The 20,418-nt window shown below is 49.0% G+C and overlaps 1 protein-coding gene across 3 annotated transcripts in view; it reads right to left on the bottom strand.

Annotated features, from left to right (window-relative positions):
* Trpm4 (transient receptor potential cation channel subfamily M member 4) overlaps positions 1-20,418 on the bottom strand; it is a 40,984-nt gene that overhangs the window by 8,412 nt on the left and 12,154 nt on the right. For all 3 annotated transcript variants that reach the window (XM_017801138.2, XM_008845033.3, XM_029569383.1), the window contains 12 exons: positions 16,777-16,838; positions 16,481-16,672; positions 16,316-16,415; positions 12,372-12,484; positions 11,192-11,536; positions 10,897-11,031; positions 8,748-8,877; positions 8,515-8,660; positions 6,673-6,785; positions 6,401-6,478; positions 1,706-2,107; positions 501-633 (listed from right to left, as the gene is read on the bottom strand). In XM_017801138.2, coding sequence (XP_017656627.1) covers positions 501-633; positions 1,706-2,107; positions 6,401-6,478; positions 6,673-6,785; positions 8,515-8,660; positions 8,748-8,877; positions 10,897-11,031; positions 11,192-11,536; positions 12,372-12,484; positions 16,316-16,415; positions 16,481-16,672; positions 16,777-16,838 — 1,949 coding nt within the window. The remainder of the gene's footprint in view (positions 1-500; positions 634-1,705; positions 2,108-6,400; positions 6,479-6,672; positions 6,786-8,514; positions 8,661-8,747; positions 8,878-10,896; positions 11,032-11,191; positions 11,537-12,371; positions 12,485-16,315; positions 16,416-16,480; positions 16,673-16,776; positions 16,839-20,418) is intronic.

Here is a 20,418-nt window from a genome sequence, read left to right as displayed (position 1 = left end):
CTCCGCCCCACTTCCCCTCTCTGCCTCCCTGGACCCTCCTGACTTCCGAGTCCCACACCTGACACTCAAAGACATAGCTTTCCTATGAGGGCCTACCTTTCTTTTTATGATTATTTTTTATTTTATGGATGTGTGTAAGTGCAGCCATGCTGTGCAATCTCGGCGGAGGTCAGAAAAGGGGATCGGATCCCTTGGAACTGGAGTTGTGGACAGTTGTTAGCTGCCATGTGGGTGCTAGGAACTGAACCCGGGTCCTCTACAACAGCAGCCAGTGCTCTTAACCACTGAGCCATCTCTGCAGTCCAAGCACAACCTTTCCTTAACTCCTAAACTCCACCCTTCCACCCTACTCCACCCCTTCACTCCAGGTCCCACTCCTCCTTCTAGGCCGGGTCCCTCTTCTCCAAGGCCCTCCACTCCAAGTCCTACCATTTCCAGGCCCCGCCCTCCTCTCCAGGCCCCGCCCCCATCCCAAGCCCCACCCTCCTCTCCAGCCTCACCATCTTGCTCACGATGACGATCTTGGGCCCCAGCTGCTTGTTAACGGTGAAGATGTGCAACAGCCGCAGCGTGAAGATCATAAAGTCGAGGCAGAGGACAGTGCGGCCCAGGTCATACAGGCCAGGGGTCAGCCTGGGAGTGAGAAGACAGGCATGGCTCACAGTAGGGTCACAGAAATCTCTCCAGCGCCCTGCCTCTGGTGAAGCCAAAGCCTCCCAGGGCAGGACATCCTCTGTCACTGGCCAAGTGGTGAGGGGTGGCCTCCTTGAGCCACAGGATCCCTGCAGGAAACAGGTCAGGATGTAGCACACACCTGCCATTTCAGCACTGGGGAGGCCAAAGCAGGAGAGTTCAAAGACAGCACAGTGAGGTCCAGACCAACCTGGGCTACAGACTGAAACCCTGTCTCCTCATAAAAAGGGGGTTTCCCAAACTACCTAGTAGTCAGGAATGAATTAAACTGTGCACTTAAACATATGCAGGCAATACACATAAAATAAAAAATTATATATATTTAAAATCTATATGTGTTACAGATTCATGTGCCCTTTTACCCACTCATTTTATACCAGGGACATAAACTTATTATTTTGGACAGTAAAAAAATAATAACCTGTGTCCATCTAGAGGACACTGGCTCAATAACGGTGATTCATCCATTAGCCTGGAGGTGGCTGGACATTTCTGCCTTGCAAGATGAGCGCTTTGCATTTTTATCATGCACATACAATCATTACGCACACAGACACATACTCCAGGCACTTTGGAAAGCCGAGTGCTGGAGAAAACATATCAAATAGATCCTTGGCATTACCGCCCTGGCCCCAGCCTTGACCCTGTCATCTCAAAGGATACTTTATACTAAATAAAGACAGGGATAAACAGAAATATCAGTCTCCTGTGAAACTCTCTTATCTCCCTCTCTGTTAGAATAAATTATTCATGGCAGGTTACCCTGTTTCATCATCACACAGCCTAGAGGAAGCTGGCCTCTCCAGGTACCAAGGGCGAAGACCTTCAGTAAAGGGGGCATGGCTGTCCACCACCAGGGGACTGGACCTAGAGAGCTGCAAAGGTGGGGGCAATACAGCCCCTCACTGGGGATCCTAGGCAGGGGCTCTGCCACTGAGCCATACCCCAGCCCCTCACTGGGGGATCCTAGGCAGGGGCTCTACCCTGAGCCACACCCCAGCCCCTCACTCACCTGCAGCCCACACCCAGCAGAAAGCAAGTGAGCGCCAGCAGGTCGCACTGGTTCCAGACGTCGGTGACATAGAGGTGCAGGCGGTGGCGCAGGGGGACGTGTCCGGGCCCCGGCCCCCCACTGGCCAGGCTCCCCCAGCCGCTGCCCAGGCCCTGGCGCAGCTCCTCGCAGAGCAGCGTGAAGGCCCAGAAGTACAGCAGCAACTCTGTGGCCCTCGGAGCCTCCGGCTGGAAATCCACTAGCAGCACCCGCGAGAATAGGAGCAGGAACAGCAGGTAGCTGACCACGTTGCCCAGGAAGGCGGCGACCGGCGAGCCCCAGAAGTGTGACCAGCGCCAGGAGCAGTCCGCAGCCGGCCGCCGGCGCCTCGCCAGGGCCACCTTGGCCGAGGGCTCCCCGGACCTGCAAGGGAGAAAGCCTCAATGACCCCTGGGCGCTGCCTCGAGCATACTTTGCATCTCCCTTCTGGCTCCGCTGCAAACTCTGGGTTTAGCCCAAGCCTTTAATCCCAGCACTGGGAGGCAGAGGCAGGAGGATCTCTGTGAGTTTGGGGCCAGCCTGGTCTATATAGCGAGTTTCAGGCCAGCCAGGGGTGCACAGTGGGACCCTGTATCAATATATTTATTTATTTATTTATTTATTTATTTATTTATTTATTTATATATACACACATATATACATATATAGTATATATATATATATGACAGCGACCATAACAATGTCACTTCCCCACATCATCCACAGTAGGCCACACAGGCACAAGCTGCCTGGAGCTGGGGGTAATACAGTGACTGCTAAAGGAGTTGAGTTCCTAAAATAGAATGATTAAAAAGACATGCTTTTAAATTAACTGTGGACTGGAGAGATGACTCTGGCTTAGAGCACTTTCTGCCCTAGAATAGCACCTGAGTTGGGTTCCCAGGACCAGCATCAGGCTGCTCACACACCTATAACTCCAGCTCCAGAGGATGTAAGGCCCTCTCTGGGCCCCAGAAGGCATTGCACTCAGATGACATGAACACATACACACCAAAAAACAAAGGTTAACTGAGATGGGGCCTGGTGACACACACCTTTAATCCCAGCTCTTAGGAGGCAGAGGCAGGTGGATCTCTGTGAGTTTGAAGCCAGTCTGTATGTCTACATAGCGAGTTCCAGGCCAGCCAAGGCTACACAGTGAGGCCTTGTCTCTGAAAAAAGAAAACGGAAGCACAAGGTGAAGTCACTTTCAAGGTCAAAATTAATATGTGAACCCAGGTCCACTGGACTCCCAGAACAGTCCTCAGCATGCAGTGTGTTCCCTTAGCCTTAGAGTCACTGACACGCCCTAGTTGATGACGAATTATTTAAATTTTGTGTATCTAGGGGAATCTCTTGTAGGTAAACATCAACTTTGCCACTCCTTAGAGTTTAATCCACCATATGAAAAGGTGAGGTATCAAGGCTTTGAGTAGGCTGCTCAAAGCAAAGCTAGCTTGTCTCAGTTAAAAGAAGGGGAGGGGAGGGGAGGGGAGGGGAAAGGGAAGGAAAGGGAAGAGGGAGAGAGGGAGGGAGGGAGGGAGAGGATGATGTGGGGAAGTGACATTGTTATGGTCTCTGTCATATATATGTATATATGTATATATGTGTGTATAGACATATATAAATATATATATATATATATATTGATACAGGGTCCCACTGTGCACCCCTGGCTGGCCTGAAACTCGCTATATAGACCAGGCTGGCCCCAAACTCGAAGGAAGGAAGGAAGGAAGGAAGGAAGGAAGGAAGGAAGGAAGGAAGGAAAAAGAAAAGGTTCTGAGCTGCACCTTTGGCCTTTGGTGGAGACCTTACATTCTAAGCCACACAAACATTACATATTTCTGTCTCTTCCCTTTCAGTTAATCCGGTGCCAGGAACATGGCTCAGCAAACAAAGCTGACTGCCACCAAGCTTGACAAGAGTTGAATCCCTGGGACCCCTTTTGTGGGAGGGGAAAAACAACAGTTTTCTGATCCCCACAGGCGTGCTGTAGCATGTGTAACCATAGACACAAAAATAAATGAATAAATCAAGCGTGAGTTTTAAAAACATGTGACTGGAGAGACAGCTCAGCAGTTAAAAGCACATATTGTTCTTACAGAAGACCTGAGCTCACTTGTCATCACCTACATCCAATGGCCCATGCCTGTAACTCTAGTTCCAGGGGATCTGACACCCTTTTTTGGCCCCTATGGGCACTGCACTCATGTTCCAAACCTACACACAGACACATGTGTATATACGTAAGTTAAATTAAAATAAAATTTTGGAGCCGAGTGTGGTGGCGCACGCCTGTAGTCTCAGTACTCGGGAGGCAGAGGCAGGCGGATCTCTGTGAGTTCAAGGCCAGCCTGGTCTACATAGTGAGTTCCAGAACAGCTGGGGCTGCAGGGAGACCCTGCTTCAAAAAGACAAATAAATAAATAAATAAATAAATAAATTAATTAATTAATTAATTAATTAATTAAATAAAATAAAATCTTGGGGCTGGAGAGATGGCTCAGTGGTTAAAAGCACTTGCAGCTCTTGCAGAGGACCTGAGTTTAGCTCCCAGAAGCCACATTCAGGCAACTCGCAACTTCCTGTAATTCCAGTTCTAGGGGATCCAAAACTGTTCTTCTCTGCATGGAAACTGCATGCACATGGTGTATATACATACATTCAGACACACATGACACATAAAGTAAATAAATGAATCATTATATAAAATAATATCTTTTTTTTTTTTTTGTCTTTTTGAAACAGGGTCTCCCTGTAGCCCCAGCTGATCTGGAACTCACTAGGTAGACCAAAATGGTCTCAGTCTCACAGAGATCTACCTATCTCTGCCTCCCGAGTACTAGAATTAAAGGCATGTACCACCAGGCCTGGCTTTAAAATACTGAGTTAATTCCATGGAGCTGGAGAGAGGGCTCAGTGGTTAAGAGTACCGAGGACCTAGTTTTAGTTCCCAGTACCCACTTGACAGCTAACAACTATCTGTAACTCCAATTCCAGGGGATCCAACACCCCCTTCTGGACTCCACAGGCACTGCCCACACAGATGCACTTACACACATCTGTATACGTGATTTTATGCATACATATGTATGCATATACATAAAAATTAAAAAAAAATTTGGGGGAGTCTTTTAGAGACAGTGTCTCCCTGTAGCCCCAGCTGTCCTGGAACTACTATGTAGATCAGGCTGGCCTTGAACCCACAGAGATCCGCCTGCATCTGCCTCCCAAGTGCTGGGATTAAAGGCGTGTGCCACCACACCCAGCAAAAAATATTATTAAACTAAAAATATTTAAACAAAAGAGTTAAATGCAGTAAGGCCTGTCAACCACTTGCCCAGAAGTACCTCTTGCCTTCACCCCAGGGAATCTGAGTCACCAGAAGCTGAGGGCGGGATCTATGATCTCTTCAATGAAGGAATGCACTTTTCCCTCCCAGCAGCCCCACCCTCGGTGCAGCCCCGGACAGAGCTGCCACCAGGCAGCGTGGAGCCACCACGCAGGCATGCAACTTGCCCACTCTGATGCATCCTGGCTCAGAAAAACTTAACCTTTCCCTCTCCTTTTTTTCTTTCTGGATGCTGACCAAAGCCTCGACACACTGTCCCTGACACTCTGGACCCCTCGTTCACTGACCCTCCACCCCCCCTTCCTCCAAAGGGTATGCCTTCTTCCTCTTCTCCATCATCCTCCTGGAGGTCTTTTTGAGACAGGGTCTCCCTGTAGCCCCAGCTGGCCTGGAACTTGCTATGTAGACCAGGCTGGCCTCAATCTCACAGAGATCCACCTGCCTCTGCCTCCCATGCTAGGATTAAAGGCATTTACCACCACACCTGGTAGATCTCTGGGTTTTTACAAGATCTTCATTGGTACCACAGAATTGTGATAGAAGAAGGGCCCAGGGGTCAGGAAAATAACAGGAAAGTGAATAATCCCCTTAATGAACCAACTGCATCTGACTCTGGCTGCTGCAGAGGTTGGGGCGGACGAGTAAAACAAGGTAAACTGATCTCTTGTGATCACACCCTTGTGGGCAAAGCCAAATTTCTTTTTTTATTTTAATTGAATTTCGTCATTATTGTGTGTGTCTATATCTGTGTGTATGTGTGTATGTATGAGGTTAGAAGACAACTTTCAGGAATCAATTCTTCCACCAGGAGATCTACAGTACCAAACTCAGGTCTTCAGGCCCATGTGGTGGTTTGGATGAGAAATGTCTCCCAAAGGCTCAAGTATTGGAACATTTGGTCAGTTGGTGGCGCTATCTGGGAGGTCATGGAGTCTGTAGGAGGTACAGTCTTGCTGGAGGAAGCACTTCCCGGGTGGGCTCTAAGAGTTCATCGTCCAATGTGCGCCAAGACGCCATCTTTCAGCTTTCAGCTCTGCCTGCTGCCCCCGTGCTTCCCCCGCCCCGACGGGCTCCTAGCCCCCTGGAACTGTAAGACTAAATAAACTTCCTTCTATAAGCTGCCTTGATCCTGGTGTTTATCACAGCAACAGAAAAGTAACGCACACGGTGTGGAAATCCCTTTTACCCTCTAAGCTGTCCCCAGCCCCGGAACTGAAGCCATCTTCTAACACCTCAGTCCTCTCTTGCTTTACCCCAGTGCCTGGTGAGTCATGGAAGTCACACGAATCCCGACACCGCCCAGGTGCTGGGGTGTCACTCACCTGACAGGCCCCTCCCCGTTGATGTTACTGTCCTCATCGGATTCAGGGTCCTTCTGAATGGACTCGTCTTCTGACTTCCTGGCATGGGAAGGGCGGTACATAGTAAGAGTGTCTCCCAGACACTTTGGAGAGCTGAGTATAGTCACCTGATCCCAGAGGTTCTGAAGAACCCCAACCCTCACCTTCCAGAACAGGGAAGGATAGAGTCCCCTTCCCAGGGGGTAAGTAGGGAGGATAGCCTGAGTCCCTCCCACTGACCCCAGGGGACTGACCTGAAGGTGATGAGGTTGGTGTAGATGAGAGGTGGGCAGAAAAAGGCGAGAAGTAGGGCCCAGATGGGTGTGGTGCTGTCCATCTCCCCCCACCACTTCTGTGTTAGCAGAGACTGTGGGTAGTGCGGGCGATTAGAACCTGAATCTCCCATGGCCCCCTAAGATGCTGAGAAGGGTTGGACCGCAGCTCGGGGTACCTCACATCGGGGTTTCAACTGTTAGAGCTTGGGGGGCAGTGACCAAAGGCAAGCTCCTGAGATCTAGCCAGTAGAGTGGACAGCAACTTTTTTCAACAGTATAGGGTGGATGCTGTGCCAAGCACTTTTCACATGGGTTGGCGCATTTAACCCAGAGGCTGGAATCTTCTCTTCACACACAAGGAGATCAGAAAATAGTAGGAATCCATGAGTTACTGAAATCAAAGGACTCTGGGTAATAGTTTGAACCGCCAGCCAAAATTGTGTCAGTAGGTAAGGCAGGACTTCCTGTTGGAGTGAACAAAACTTCCTGTGGTGCAGGCTGAATTTCCTATATTGAAGATGGGAATTTCTAAGCTCCTGACAGATTTCAACTTGTGATGCTGATAAAGTTTTCAAAATGTTCCATTGTTGGGACTGGAGAGATTATGGGGTGTAAACAGCACTTTCTCATGGGAAAGAATTTCCTCCAGGAAGGGTGGGATTTCTTGGATTGAAATTTGTGTCTAAAACAACTAGGTGATTGTCCACAGAGGCCATTGTAATTGTAGAGAATCACAAGGGGCCTCTTAAGGAAGTTGGAAGAACTTCCTGTAGCAGAGTGGGACTTCCTTTGGGAGGAGTGGGATTGCCTATGGGGATGAGAGAGACTTCCTGTGTCAGAAGTAGTACTTCCTGTTAGTAACTTCCACTGTCTGGAGGTGAAAGTTTACAGAAAGGTGAGCCTAGTTGTGGAATGCCAGGTGGCTATGTTAAGTGGACCTGGTTTCGTGTGGGAAGAGAACTTATAAGTGATGTGAAGGGCCTGGAGAAAAGGCTCAGCAGTTAAGAGCACTGGCTACTCTTACAGAGAACCAGAGTTCTGTTCCTAGCACCCACATGGTGGCTCACAACCATCTGTAACTTCATTTCTAGGGGATCTGATGCTCCTTTCTGGCTTCTGAGGGTACCACATGCATGTGGCACACATACATATGTACAGACAAACATGGAAAACAAGAATCTTTTTTTCTTAAGTGGTCTGGGCTGGGCGTGGTGGTGCACACTTTGAATCCCAGCAATCCAGAAGTAGAGGCAAGTGGACCTCTGTGGAGATCAAGACCAGCTTGGTCTCCATAGTGAGTTCCAGGCCATCTAGGGCTACAAGGAGATGTTGTTCCAAAAAGACAAAAAAAAAAATTTTTTTTAAGTGGGCTAGAGAGATAGTAAATGGTTAGCACACACTGCTTTTCCAGAGGACCTGAATTTGATTCCCAGTACCCACAGCTGGCAGCTCATAACCACCTTTACCTCCAGTTCCAGGGGATCTAACACCTGGCCTCCATGGGCACCTACACTGTCATGCACATACACAGGTGCACAAATACACACAGTTAAAATAAATCTTTAAAAAAAGAATATTTTTAAGAAAAGAGTGAATGCTGTGTGTGGTGGTCCACACCTTTAATCCCAGCACTCAGGAGGCAGAGGCAGGTGGAGCTCTGTGAGATTGAGGCCAGGCTGGTCTACATAGTTAAGTTCTAAGCCAGCTGGAACTACAGGGAAACCCTGTCTCAAAAAGAACCCCCTCCCCCCAAAAAAAAAGTGACATGAGGGTTCCTAGGCACAGGGGAGAGGCTTGTAGTCCTCCAAGCCATATGCTCACCTGTACTCCATCCTGGGCAAAGAAGGCACGGGCATCGGCCTGCATGGCAAGCTGGAGGCAGGTGGCCTCTCCCCAGAGGGGACAGCGTCGGAGAAGCAGGCGCACTGCCCGTTCCTCATTGTTATGGTAGCACTCTCCAAAGAGGTCTGGGGGACAAGAGCCCGGTGAGGGCAGAGGAAGGACTGAGGAGACACCTATGCCCACCCACTGTGGCTTAGTCCTGCCCCACACACCCACAGCCATGCTCTCAAACTTGGTGGCCAGGTCCTTCCGCCTCGCTGCCTCTTCAGCCTCCCACTCCAGGCGTGCCATGACTCGAAGCAGGAGACAGGCCCAGAGAGCTGAGGCCACTGAGTTGGAGCCCTGGAGAGACAGAGAAGAGAAGATGTGGATGGGGTCAGAGCTTGGGGTGAGGTTCAGGAGGAGCAGAGAAATCCTGAAAGGTGCAAAGTTAACTGGGTCATTAGAAGCCAAGGATTAAGCAATGCGTCACCCAGACAAATACTGCCATTAAATGAGGTTACCGGGCATGGCTGTGCACACCGTAATCCCAACATGGGAGAGGCAGACAGATCTCTTTGAGTGCCAGGCTTGCCTGGGTTTACATAGTGAGAATGAATGAATAAATAAATAAATAAATAAATAAATAAATAAATAAATAAATAAATAAAAATAAATGATTGGAGCGATAGCTCAGAGGTTAAGAACACTGGCTGCTCTTGCAGAAGACTTGGATCCAAGTCCCAGCACCCACATGGTGGCCAATAATCATTCACAACGCCAGTTCCAGAGGATCCAATGCTCTTTCTGACCTCCGAGGGCATTACACAACAAAGGTGCGCTTACATACATACAGGCAAAACACTCACACACACACAAAAAAAATGATAAATAAAATATTTTTAAACTTTTCTTTTTTTTCATTTTATGTGTATGCGTGTGTTGCCTGCATGTAGGTAAGTGCACCTGTGTTGTACAATGCCCTTGGAGGTCAGAAGAGGCTGTCAGATCCCCTGGAACTGGCGTTACGGACAGTTGTTAGCTGCCATGTGGGTGCTGGGATTCAAACCCAGGTCTTCTGCAAGAACAACCAGTGTTCTTAACCTCTGAGCCATCTCTCCAGCCCCTAAATAAAATATTTTTTTTTAAATGAGGTCACTGGGCGTGTCTGTACACACCTTTAACCCCAGCATTGGAGAGACAGATGGATCTCTGAGTGCCAGGCCTGCCTGGGTCTACATAGTGAAACCCTCTAAATGAATGAATGAATGAACGAATGAATGAATAAATAAATAATAAATAAATAAATAAAAGTTACTAGGGCCATACCCAAATGTAAAATAGCCAGTGGGAGCTGGTAGCTGAGAGGAGTGAGGGGCTATTTTCATGGGCACTGAGTTCAGTCTGGGAACAAATTCTGGAATGGATAATGATGGTTTCACACAATGTCAACACTACTCAACAGGGTGCTTACAAAAGTTCAGAGTCAGTGGGCCTGCAGAGATGGCTCAGTGGTTAAGAGCACGGGCTGCTCTTGCAGAGGACCCAGGTTGGATTCCTGGTACCACATGGCAGTTAACAATCATCTGTAACTATAGTTCCAGGGGATCTGACACCCTCTTCTGCTCTCCGTGGGCACTGCATGACATGGGTGCACTTACATCATGCAGGCAATACACTCATACACATAAAATAATAAGTAAATAAATAAATATATTCTAAAAGTTCAGAGTCAGGCATGGTGTCACATGCCCATCATCCCAGCATTCATGAGACTGAGGCAAGAGGATCACAGGGTCCAGGCCAACCTGGGTTACATAGGGAGACGTAGCAGCATGATAGAACACTTGTCCAGCATGTGCAAAGCCCTGGGGTCCATCCCCAGCACTGAAAATGAAGTAAAAAGTGTGTGCATGATACGGAAATAGAGAACAAAGCAGTGGGTGTACAAGAGACAGACCAGAGCTCATGGTGGTACACAGCCATTATCCCAGAACCTGGGAGATAGAGCTGGAGATCGGAGTTCAGGCTTGGCTTGGGATAGGGAAATCCTTACTCAGCAAAACAAAACTAGGGACTGGGTTGTGTCTCAGTTGGAGGAGTGCTGGTCTAGCATGCACAAAGTCCTGGGTTTGGTTCCCTGCACCACATGATCCAGGGATAGTGGCACATGTTCAAGATCATCTTGGGCTAATATCAAGTTCAAGGCTAGCCTGGGTTATCTGCCTCAAACCAAACAACAAAAACCAAAGAAAAACAAAACACAAGAGACTGAGTACATGTTGAGTGACAGGTCTGACACCCCACAGGGAGTCTTGGTGTCACTAAGCACAGAGGGTACAGATAAGGACAACAGCATTCCAGGTGGGGGCCAGCGCTCACCTTCTCCCAGAAGTACATGGCCATCTGGGCTCGGTTCAGCAGCAAAGCCCAAATGAGAAGGTCACTCCAAGGTGCCTGCCCAAAGCTGGCATCCATTGTTGGTTGCATGGTGGCCCAGTCAGAGAGCAGACAGGCCTGCAGGGAAAGAGAGGTGTGGCAAGAGCTGGCCCCACCCCCTGGACTTCACCACACCCTCTGGAGCCCTGTCCAGACCCCATAGGCAACACTCTTCCCAAGCCCCACCCTCTCCCAGATGTTGCACCCACAATGCGCCCTCAGCCTCTATGGTCCTTACACTCTCCCTGCAGTCCTGCCCTAAGTGCGGGTCTTGAGCAGCCATGGCAGGGAACCTCGGTGCACATGTCTCCCCCAACAGTGTTCTCAGAACTTGCCCCACTTTAGGCCGTCGGAGCTCTACAGGCCCATCTTTTACAGGTGGTAGTTTGGTGCCCCCGCCATGGGATGCCTGATCCAGAAGACTGCGGATGAGTGAGTTGGGAGGCACTGCACTGTACAGCTGAGCCAGCCGCATGGGGGTCAGGAAGTGGCCCAGGCTGAGGCCATGGGAGATGAGCAAACGCACAAACTCAGGCCGGTCATTCAGCAGAGCATCCATGAGGGAGGCCTCCAGGTGGAAGGACTGTGTGGGAGAGAGGGATGAGACAGAGATGAGCAGAGAAGAGAGGCCAGGTGAGCTCAGAGGCTGAGGACAGAGACAGGTACAGAGCCACAGGTGATGTGTGGATGGGGAGGTGGATGAAGGGAGGGAGAGAGGGTTGGGTTGGTGAGTGGGTTGGTAGGTGGATGTGTATATGGATGGGTATGTAAACTGGTGGGTAGAGAGATGAGTAAACAAAGTGATTGGTAGGTGGATGAATGGCTAGATGGTTGGCAAATGGATGAAGGGATTGGTGGATGATGGATGAATGGGTGGATGAATGGATGGGTGGGTGGATGGATAGATGGATGGGTGAGTGGGTGGGTGGATGTGTGGATGGATGTATGAATGAATGGGTGGATGGATGGATGGGTGGGTGGGTGGATGGATGGATGGATGGATGGGTGGATGGGTGGATGGATGGATGGATGGATGGGTGGGTGGGTGGATGGATGGGTGGGTGGGTGGATGGATGAATTGATGGATGGATGGATGAATGGATGGATGGATGGATGGATGGGTGGGTGGATGGATGGGTGGGTGGGTGGATGGATGGATGGATGGATGTGTGGGTGGATAGACAGATGGATGGGGGATGGTTATGGGATGGACAGAGGAATAGATGGATGGGTGGATAAATGGGTGGGTAGAAAGGGAGACAAGGAAGAACTCGGGGACAAATGAACAACCAGAAATGGGTGAACAATGAAGGAAGGGAGGGAAGGCTATAACAACAATGAAGGGACAGGACCAAGTGTCTGAGAACTCAGTGCACCCCTGCTGCAGAACCTTCAGTCCCCAGGTCCTGACCCCTCACCCGCCATTGTATGTCCCCACGGAAGAGTTCACTTTGGGCAATGTCCACACGGTTCCAAGCCACAGCCAAACGCAACTCGTCCAGGTAAGCTGAGGCCTCAGAGCTACCACAGGCTGGAAAAATGAGAGGGAGAGGTCAGGTCAGGGAGAGGGTGGGGACATCAGGCAAATGTCCATTTTGGTGTCTCCTTATCTACCAAATTGGAGTTACAGTGTCTCTCTTGACAGCATTGTTGTCAACAGTAATCACAGAAAAAAATTCCAAACTGTGACCATCCTCTGCTTGTCCTATGTGCCCTCTAAGGTTGATAACTGGACGAACAGAGCTCCAGAAAGGGACAGTGACATGCCCAGGACCACACAGCTTCCTATTTCCTCTTGAAAAACAAAAGTCTATCGAAAGTGGAACTTATTACCATGCTATGTATCGCCCATACTTTCCCAAAAGTCATCAAGAAGAAGAAAGCAAATGGTTGGTAAGGTCTTACTTATCCGTAGTTGGATGGATGAAGGGATGGGTGGATGGGTGGAGAATGAATGGGCAGGTGGATTGGTGGGTGAAGGATGGATGGTTTGATGAATGGTTCAAAGGATGGATCTGTGGATGAAGGAATTGGTGGATGGATAGTTGGCTGGAAGTAATGGTGAGTGGATGGATGCACGGGGGTAGAAAGATGAGTAAATGGGTGGGTGAATGGATTGGTGGGTAGATGGATGGATGGGTAGGTGGTTTGGTAGATGTATGTATGTATGTTTGTATGTGTGGGTGGATAGGTTGGAGGGTGGATGAATGGGCAGGTTAATTGATGAGTAGATGGATGGGAAAATGGGTAGGTAGATTGGTGGGTGGTGGGTGGATAGATGGATGGGTGGACTGGTGGGTGGGTGGGTAGATATGTGATGGTGGGTGCACTGGTGGGTGGATGGATTGGTGGGTGAATGACTGTCCTGTGGAAGAGTTCACTGTGCCTTAATTTGGCATCACTTACCCTGAGGGCCCCCTGCCCCACCTTCATGCTCACCCTCTCATCCTCCATCGGGTCACCCTACTTGGTGAGGCAGACACCCAGGAGCTTTCCCCTCATCACCCCCCACACACAAGCCCATCAGTCCCAGAGCCTCTGTGCCAAACTTCCTGTGCTGGTTAGTTTTGTCTCTTGACACAAAATAGAGACTCCAGGGAAGATGGACCCTCGGTTGAGGAATTTCCTCCATCCAGCTGTCCTGTGGCCAAGTCTGTGAGGCATTTTCTATTTTTGAGACAGTGTCTCATTTTGTAGCCCTGGCTGGCCTGGAACTCTCCATGTAGACATGTAGATCAGGCTGGCTCCAAACTCACAAGCAATTATGAAGCATTTTCTTCATTGGCAATCGATACAGGATGGCCGTCCCACTGTGGGCAGTGCCATAGCTGGGCAGGTGGGCCTGGGCTATATAAGAAAGGTAACTGAGCACGTCAGGGGTGCAAGCCTGTAAGCAGCATTCTCCATAGTCTCTGCTTCAGTTCCTGCCTCGAGCTCCTTCCTGCCCTGAGGTCCCTCAGTGACGGATTATCGCTTGGAAATGTAAGCTAAATAAAGTGTTCCCTCCTCAAGTTGCTTTTGGTCAGGGTGCTATATCAGAGCAGTAGAGGGCAAACCCAAACACTTCCCATCCAGTTCCTGTGGCGTCAGCACAGGTCGTGTGCCCCCCACCCCAGTGTCTGCAGTCTTCCTTCAGGGGCTCATCTCTCCTGGTTCTCTCTCTACACAGACTGGCCCTGGTGCCCCTACCTCTCAGGGCAGAGTCCTCAAGGGGTGGGGCCGGAACCTCCTGCTGGTCTCAACTCCATCACTCTCTCCCCATCACGCTACAAGTCATGAAGCCTTTTGTGTCTCCCCAGACACCCCATGCCAGAGACTGCGTCAAACAGACCTGACTCCTCAGTCCCAGAAAGCCAGCAGCTGGGTAACTAGTGCAAATCACTTTCCTCCCTCTGAGCCTCAGTTCCTTCATCTGCCAAATGGGACAGTTAATCCTGACAGAGACAGAGGAAGGATTAGAGCTCTTATCCCCTTCTTCCTCACTGAAACTCCATTCACTCTATGCCATAGTCTGCAGGACTGAGCTTCCAGGTCCAGTGCCCTGCTGGAGTGGTCACTTCCACCTCTGCAGCCAGCTGGGATACAGCCCACACCCGACAACACATCTCACATAATGGCTGGGACTTTCTTCCAGGAGGCCATCAGGTGAACTTCTGAAAAGGGAACCAGGTTTGCCAGAGACTTTTGTCCTACATTCTAGCATATGGGAAAGGGGATCCTACTAAGAACCCCTTTTGGGCTGAGGTGTGGCTCAGCAGTAGAGCCCCTGCCTAGAATCCCCAGTGAGGGGCTGGGGTGTGGCTCAGTGGTAGAGCCCCTGCCTAGAATCCCCCAGTGAGGGGTGGGGTGTGCTCAGTGGTAGAGAGTTTATCTACCATGTGAAGGCTTTGGGGTCCATCTCAGCACTACAAAACAAAACCACAAAAAGGGTCTAAACAACTCTAGTAGTATGAAAAGGGTTCTTTGAGAGTAAAAGCCTTGGATATAGTTTGTTGAATAAATAAATGATTCCCATCCCCAACCTCTATCAGGCAGTCGTGATGCTTCCTGCCTGGGTTTCAACATTCAGTTCTCTAAGCTGTGAGGTCTAGTGAAATATCAGGAGTTCCTCACTGGATGACAGTGCTTTGATTCACATTCAGCCACAGTGCTTAATGCATATTGATGGCAGGCAGAAAACGAAGGTCCAAGAGATGGAGAGGCTGTCGAATGGATGGATGGAAAGAAGAATCAGTGGATAGAATTGTTAGTGGATGTGTGAATGAAGAGTTAAAGGGACTGGTGGATAGAAAGATGGATGGATGGACAGGTCAGTGGGTGGGTGGATGATGGATGAATGGGTAATTGGGTGGATGGATGGGTGGGTGGATGAATAAATGTGTGGATGGACAGATCGATGGATGGATAAGTAGGTAGATGGATAGATGAGTGGGTGGGTGGATGGATAAGTGGGTAGAAAGATGAATGGATGGATAGGTGGGTGCACGGGGAGATGGATGAAAGGATGAAAAGACAGGTGGATGCATGGGAGGATAGATTGGAGGATGGGTGGGTGGGTAAGTGGGTAGATGGACTAATGGATGGATGGACAGCTGAGTGGGTGGGTGGATGATGGATGGATGGATAAGAGGATGCATAGATAGATGAATGGAAGGATGAGTAAATGGGTGGACGGATTGACGGAAGGATGAATGGATGGATAGTTGAATGGGTTGGATGGCTGATGGATGGATGGCTGAATGGATGGATAGATAAGTGGATGCATGGGTAGACGGATGACATATAAGGGAATGGGGGGATGGCAGGGTGGTTGGATGGATAAGTGGGTGGGTGGATAGGTGAATGGATAGGCAGATGGGTGGGTGGATGATAGATGGCTACATGGATGGGTAGATGAGTGAGTAGATGGATGGATGGACATAGATGGTGGTTGGATGGATGATGGATGGTGGATGGGTGGATAGATGGATAAGTGGGGGTAGGTGGAAGAATGGATGGATAGGTGCATTGGTGGGTACATAGACGGAAGGCTGGGTGGATGGGTGGGTACATGGACAGAAGGCTGGATGGATGGACAGGCAGATGGACAAACAGATGGCAGAACAAAGGACGGACGGAATTATGCATCGATGAAGCACGGGGAGGCTAATGGACATGTGGATGGACAGATGGGGAAAGAGGGAAATGTTCAAAACACAATGGAGGTTTCTGGGGAAAGCTGTCTGACAGCACCGTGCAGAACCCTAAGAAACAGGGAAAAGATCTAGGAAAGAAAAGGGGTGGCCTCAGAGGAAGGAGGGGGAGAGAGGGCCAAGCCAGGTGCCTGAGGCTGAGGAGGGTGGACCGCAGAGACCCGCCCTACCGTTCACCAGGGCCCGCAGAACGATGGTCTCAAACTCCTCGGAGCCATCTTCTGATGAATAGACGGTCAGCAGCTCCTTCCGCGTCATGATCCGCTCCACCTGCAGAACCCAGAGCTCAGTCGCCAGCTCCAGGCCCCTCCCACCTCAGGCCCACAAGACCATACCTGGGCCTGCAGGATCTCAGGGTCTCCCTTGGGGAAGTAACGTCTAATCCGATCTCTGGCTTCACCTCGCCTGAGTCCCCCACTCCCAGGGGCCAATGTGTCTTCCAGGGTCTCCACCAGGCAGTCCGCAGCACCCCCAGAGCCAGCCACCAAGAGGCAGGGAAGCTGAGCCTGGGTGGCATCCTCTATCCGCTGCCAATCAAGAGGAGAGCCGGTCAAGGTCCAGCCCTCCAGTCCCCACATCCCTCCTGGCTCTCAGCTCTCCTACTTCAGACACAAGCACGTAGCCCAGGTACCTTCAACATCTTCTGGTCACCATCGATCAGGAGGAGGAGGACAGGGATGTCAATTCCAGTCCCTGAAAGAAGGGGGGGGGGGCTTGGTCACCTCCCATCAGCCTTTGCTGGGGATCAGACAGGACTATATTTCCCAGGAATCCCTGGGGCAAACACTGACCTTGTCCCAACCCTGTGGCTTAGGCTCATAGGAATTGTCATTCTTTTTTTAGTCAGTAATTTATTTATTTAGGCCGGGCGTGGTGGCACATGCTTTTAATCCCAGGACTCGGGAGGTAGAGGCAGGCGGATCTCTGTGAGTTCGAGGTCAGCCTGGTCTCCATAGCGAATCCAGGTCACCTGTGGCTACAGGGAGACCCTGTCTCAAAAAGACCAAAAAAAAAAAAAAGTAATAATATAATAATAATAATAATAATAATAATAATAATAATAATAAAATGTATTTATTTATTTAGGAGCTAGAGCCAGTTAAGAGCACTGGTTGTTCATGCAAAGAACCTGGGTTCCAGTTCCCAGGACCTACAAGGCAGCTAACAACCATCTGTAACTCCAATTACAATTAAATACCTTCTTCTGGCTGTTAATTGCATGCTTGTGGTACACATACATGCAGCCAAACCCTCATACACATAAAATGAAAACAAATAGATGGTAGATAGATAGATAGATAGATAGATAGATAGATAGATAGATAGACAGACAGATAAATAGAGGTTTTTGTATTTTTTTTTGTCTTTTTGAGACAGGGTCTTCCTAAAGTCCCAGCTGGCCTGGAACTTCCTATGTAGACCAGGCTGGCGTCAAACCCACCTGCCTCTGCCTCCCAAGTGCTGAGATTAAAGGCATGCACCACCACGCCCAGCACAAACACACACACACACACACACACACACACACACACACAGGGAACTATTTTATTATATTTATTTTTATGTGTATGGGTGTATTGCCTGCATGTGTGTAAGTGCATCCGTGTCATGCAATGCCTACAGAGGTCAGGAGAGAGTGCTGGCTTCCCCTGGAACTGGAGTTACCACCATATGGATGCTGAGCCATCTCTCCAGGCCCAAATCTTTATATTTTTTAAGATAGTATTTGGGGGCCTGTGCTCAGGAGCATGTGGAGATCAGAGGACAATTTGTGGGGGTCGGTTCTCTCTGGCTGCCTTGTGGATCCTGGAGATCAAACTCAGGTCATCAAGCTTGGCAGCAAGTGTCTACTTCTGTACCATCATTTCTAGTATAGGAATTATTATTGTTTGTCATCTTTGGGAAGGGAACCAGATTTTATGGGTTTTATTATTAATGTGTGTGTGGTGTCCATCTGTGTGCATGAACATGTGTGTCAGTGTGTGTGAGAGTGCAGGTGTGCACATGTCACAGTGTGTGGTCAGAGGACAAACCCAGGTGTTGTTCCTCACCTTTGATCTTGTTTTGAGGCAGTGTCTCTTGTTATACACCACTGCATACACCTGGCTCGCTAGCTTCCCGGCAGTCTGTCTCTACTTCCTGCCTTACCGTGGGCATGCTGGGATTACAGATGTACACTGCTGCATCCAGCTTTATGTGGCTTCTGGGAATCCAAACTTAGGTCCTTACACGTGTAAGGCAAAAACACCTTATCCACTGAGCCCTTGGTTTGTTCCTTTGAGACAGAGTTTCATGTCGCCCAGGCTGGCCTCAAACTCATTATGTAGCCAAGGATGACCTAGAGTTTCTGATCCTCCCTGCCTCTACCTCTCGAGTGCTGGGATGACAGGTGTGCACCACCACAATGGGCTTGGAGGCCAGATGTGAATTAAGGTTGGCACTGTCTAACATCTAGAGAGAAAGGAGGACTTAGGACACAGGCTCTTGAATGACTCTGCTGATTCAACCCTGAGAGGTGAAAGTTCAAGTAGAAAATGAAGGAACTACAAATAGATAAATAATCCAAGCACCATAAAAATAACAAAGTCCAATAATAAAATCATATAAGATTATCGTATGTTAATTATATTCCCACTAAAATAATAAACTACACTTCATGACCAGTCTCCCCACCTAGCCTGGAACTCTGAGCTAAGGTGGTAACACACAAAAAAGAAATGTTAGAATTAAAATGGGTGTTTTCTTTTTCTGCTGTTGTCGGTTTGGGTTTGGGGGGACAGAACCTCACTCGGTAACCTAGGCTGGCCGTGAACTCACTCTGTGCCTGGCTGACCTTGGCTTCATTATCTTCCTGCCTCAGCCTCCCAAGTGCCGGGATCACAGTTATAAGCCACCACATCTGGCTAAAAGTGGTGTTTCTTTTTTTTAATTAAGTATTTTTCCTGTGTGTGTGCACATATGTGTGAGTGCATGTGTACCACAATGCATGTGTGGAGGTCAGAGGACAACTTGTGGAAGTTCCACCATGTGGGTCCTGGGAACTGAACTCAAGTCGTCCAGCTTAGCAGTAAGCGTTTTACCTGCTGCAATATCTCGCCCACCCGACACACCTATTTCTAATGAGGGTGAAAACTGCTACAAAGTTCTACAAAGTTATCCAGTCCTGCCTGTAAAGTCCAATGTCAGGTGAGAACTACAGAGCTTACATCTATACACTAGGACACAGATGTGCTCAGAGCTTACATCTGTACACTAGGACACAGATGTGCTCAGAGCTTACATCTGTACACTAGGACACAGATGTGCTCAGAGCTTACATCTGTACACTAGGACACAGATGTGCTCAGCATTGTTTCTAGTACCAAACATTACAAAACCCCTAACATGTGTCAGCTGAGAAACTTTTAGATGAGATGTTGCACCTTTAGTAAAGGACACAGAAGAACCAAGAAAGCCAGGGGTGTAGCTCAGTGTCAGGCATGCGCCTAGTGTGCTCAGAGCACTGGGAGCAGCGGCAGAGAAAAGATGTAGGATGAGGAGGAGAAGGAGGGGGAGGAGGGAGAAGAGGGGGAGGAGGAGGAAGCAAGAGAGAAATTTGTACCTAAAGGATATTCATGAGAAAAATGTAATAGATTATATATAATACACACACACACAAAGGAGAAAGAAATACCGTATAGAGTCAGTTATAGTGACTCACACCTGAAATTCTAACCCTTGGAAGGCTGAGGCAGCAGGATTGCTGTGAAGAATGAATGGATGAATAAATAAATAAATGAGGGAGGGAGGGAAAGAGGGAAGGAAGAAAGAAAGGGGTTGGAGAAATGGCTCAGTGGTTAAGAGCATTGGCTGCTCTTGCAGAGGACCTGGGTTCGAATCCCAGCACCCACATGGCGGCTAACAACCTGTCTAACTCCAATTCTAGGGCCTCCGACACCCTCTTCTGACCTCTGTGGGCATTGCAAGACATTACCTACACTCAGCAAAATAAAAATAAAAGTTTTTAAAAAGAAAGAAGAAAACTAAAAGAAAGAGAAACAGAAAGGAGAGAGACCATATATGTGGAAATACGAAAGCACAGAATTTCATCACATGGATCTGTGAAAGGCTAAACTCCCAAGTCTTCAAATATGATAACCCAGGAGGGAGGAGGGCGGAACTGGGCAAGAAAGATAACGTCTTTACAACCCTTTTTATGACTTGAGCTGTTAAGTTGAACACACACTGAATGAGCCATAAAACCTTCTACTCTGTGAAGAAAATCTGTCTCCAA

Source organism: Nannospalax galili, unplaced genomic scaffold (assembly GCF_000622305.1).
Source record: "Nannospalax galili isolate Female #2095 unplaced genomic scaffold, S.galili_v1.0 scaffold960, whole genome shotgun sequence".
NCBI classification, from domain to species: domain Eukaryota; kingdom Metazoa; phylum Chordata; class Mammalia; order Rodentia; family Spalacidae; genus Nannospalax; species Nannospalax galili.
Note: the sequence above shows the minus strand (reverse complement) of the source record. Positions and strands in the feature narration are given on the sequence as shown.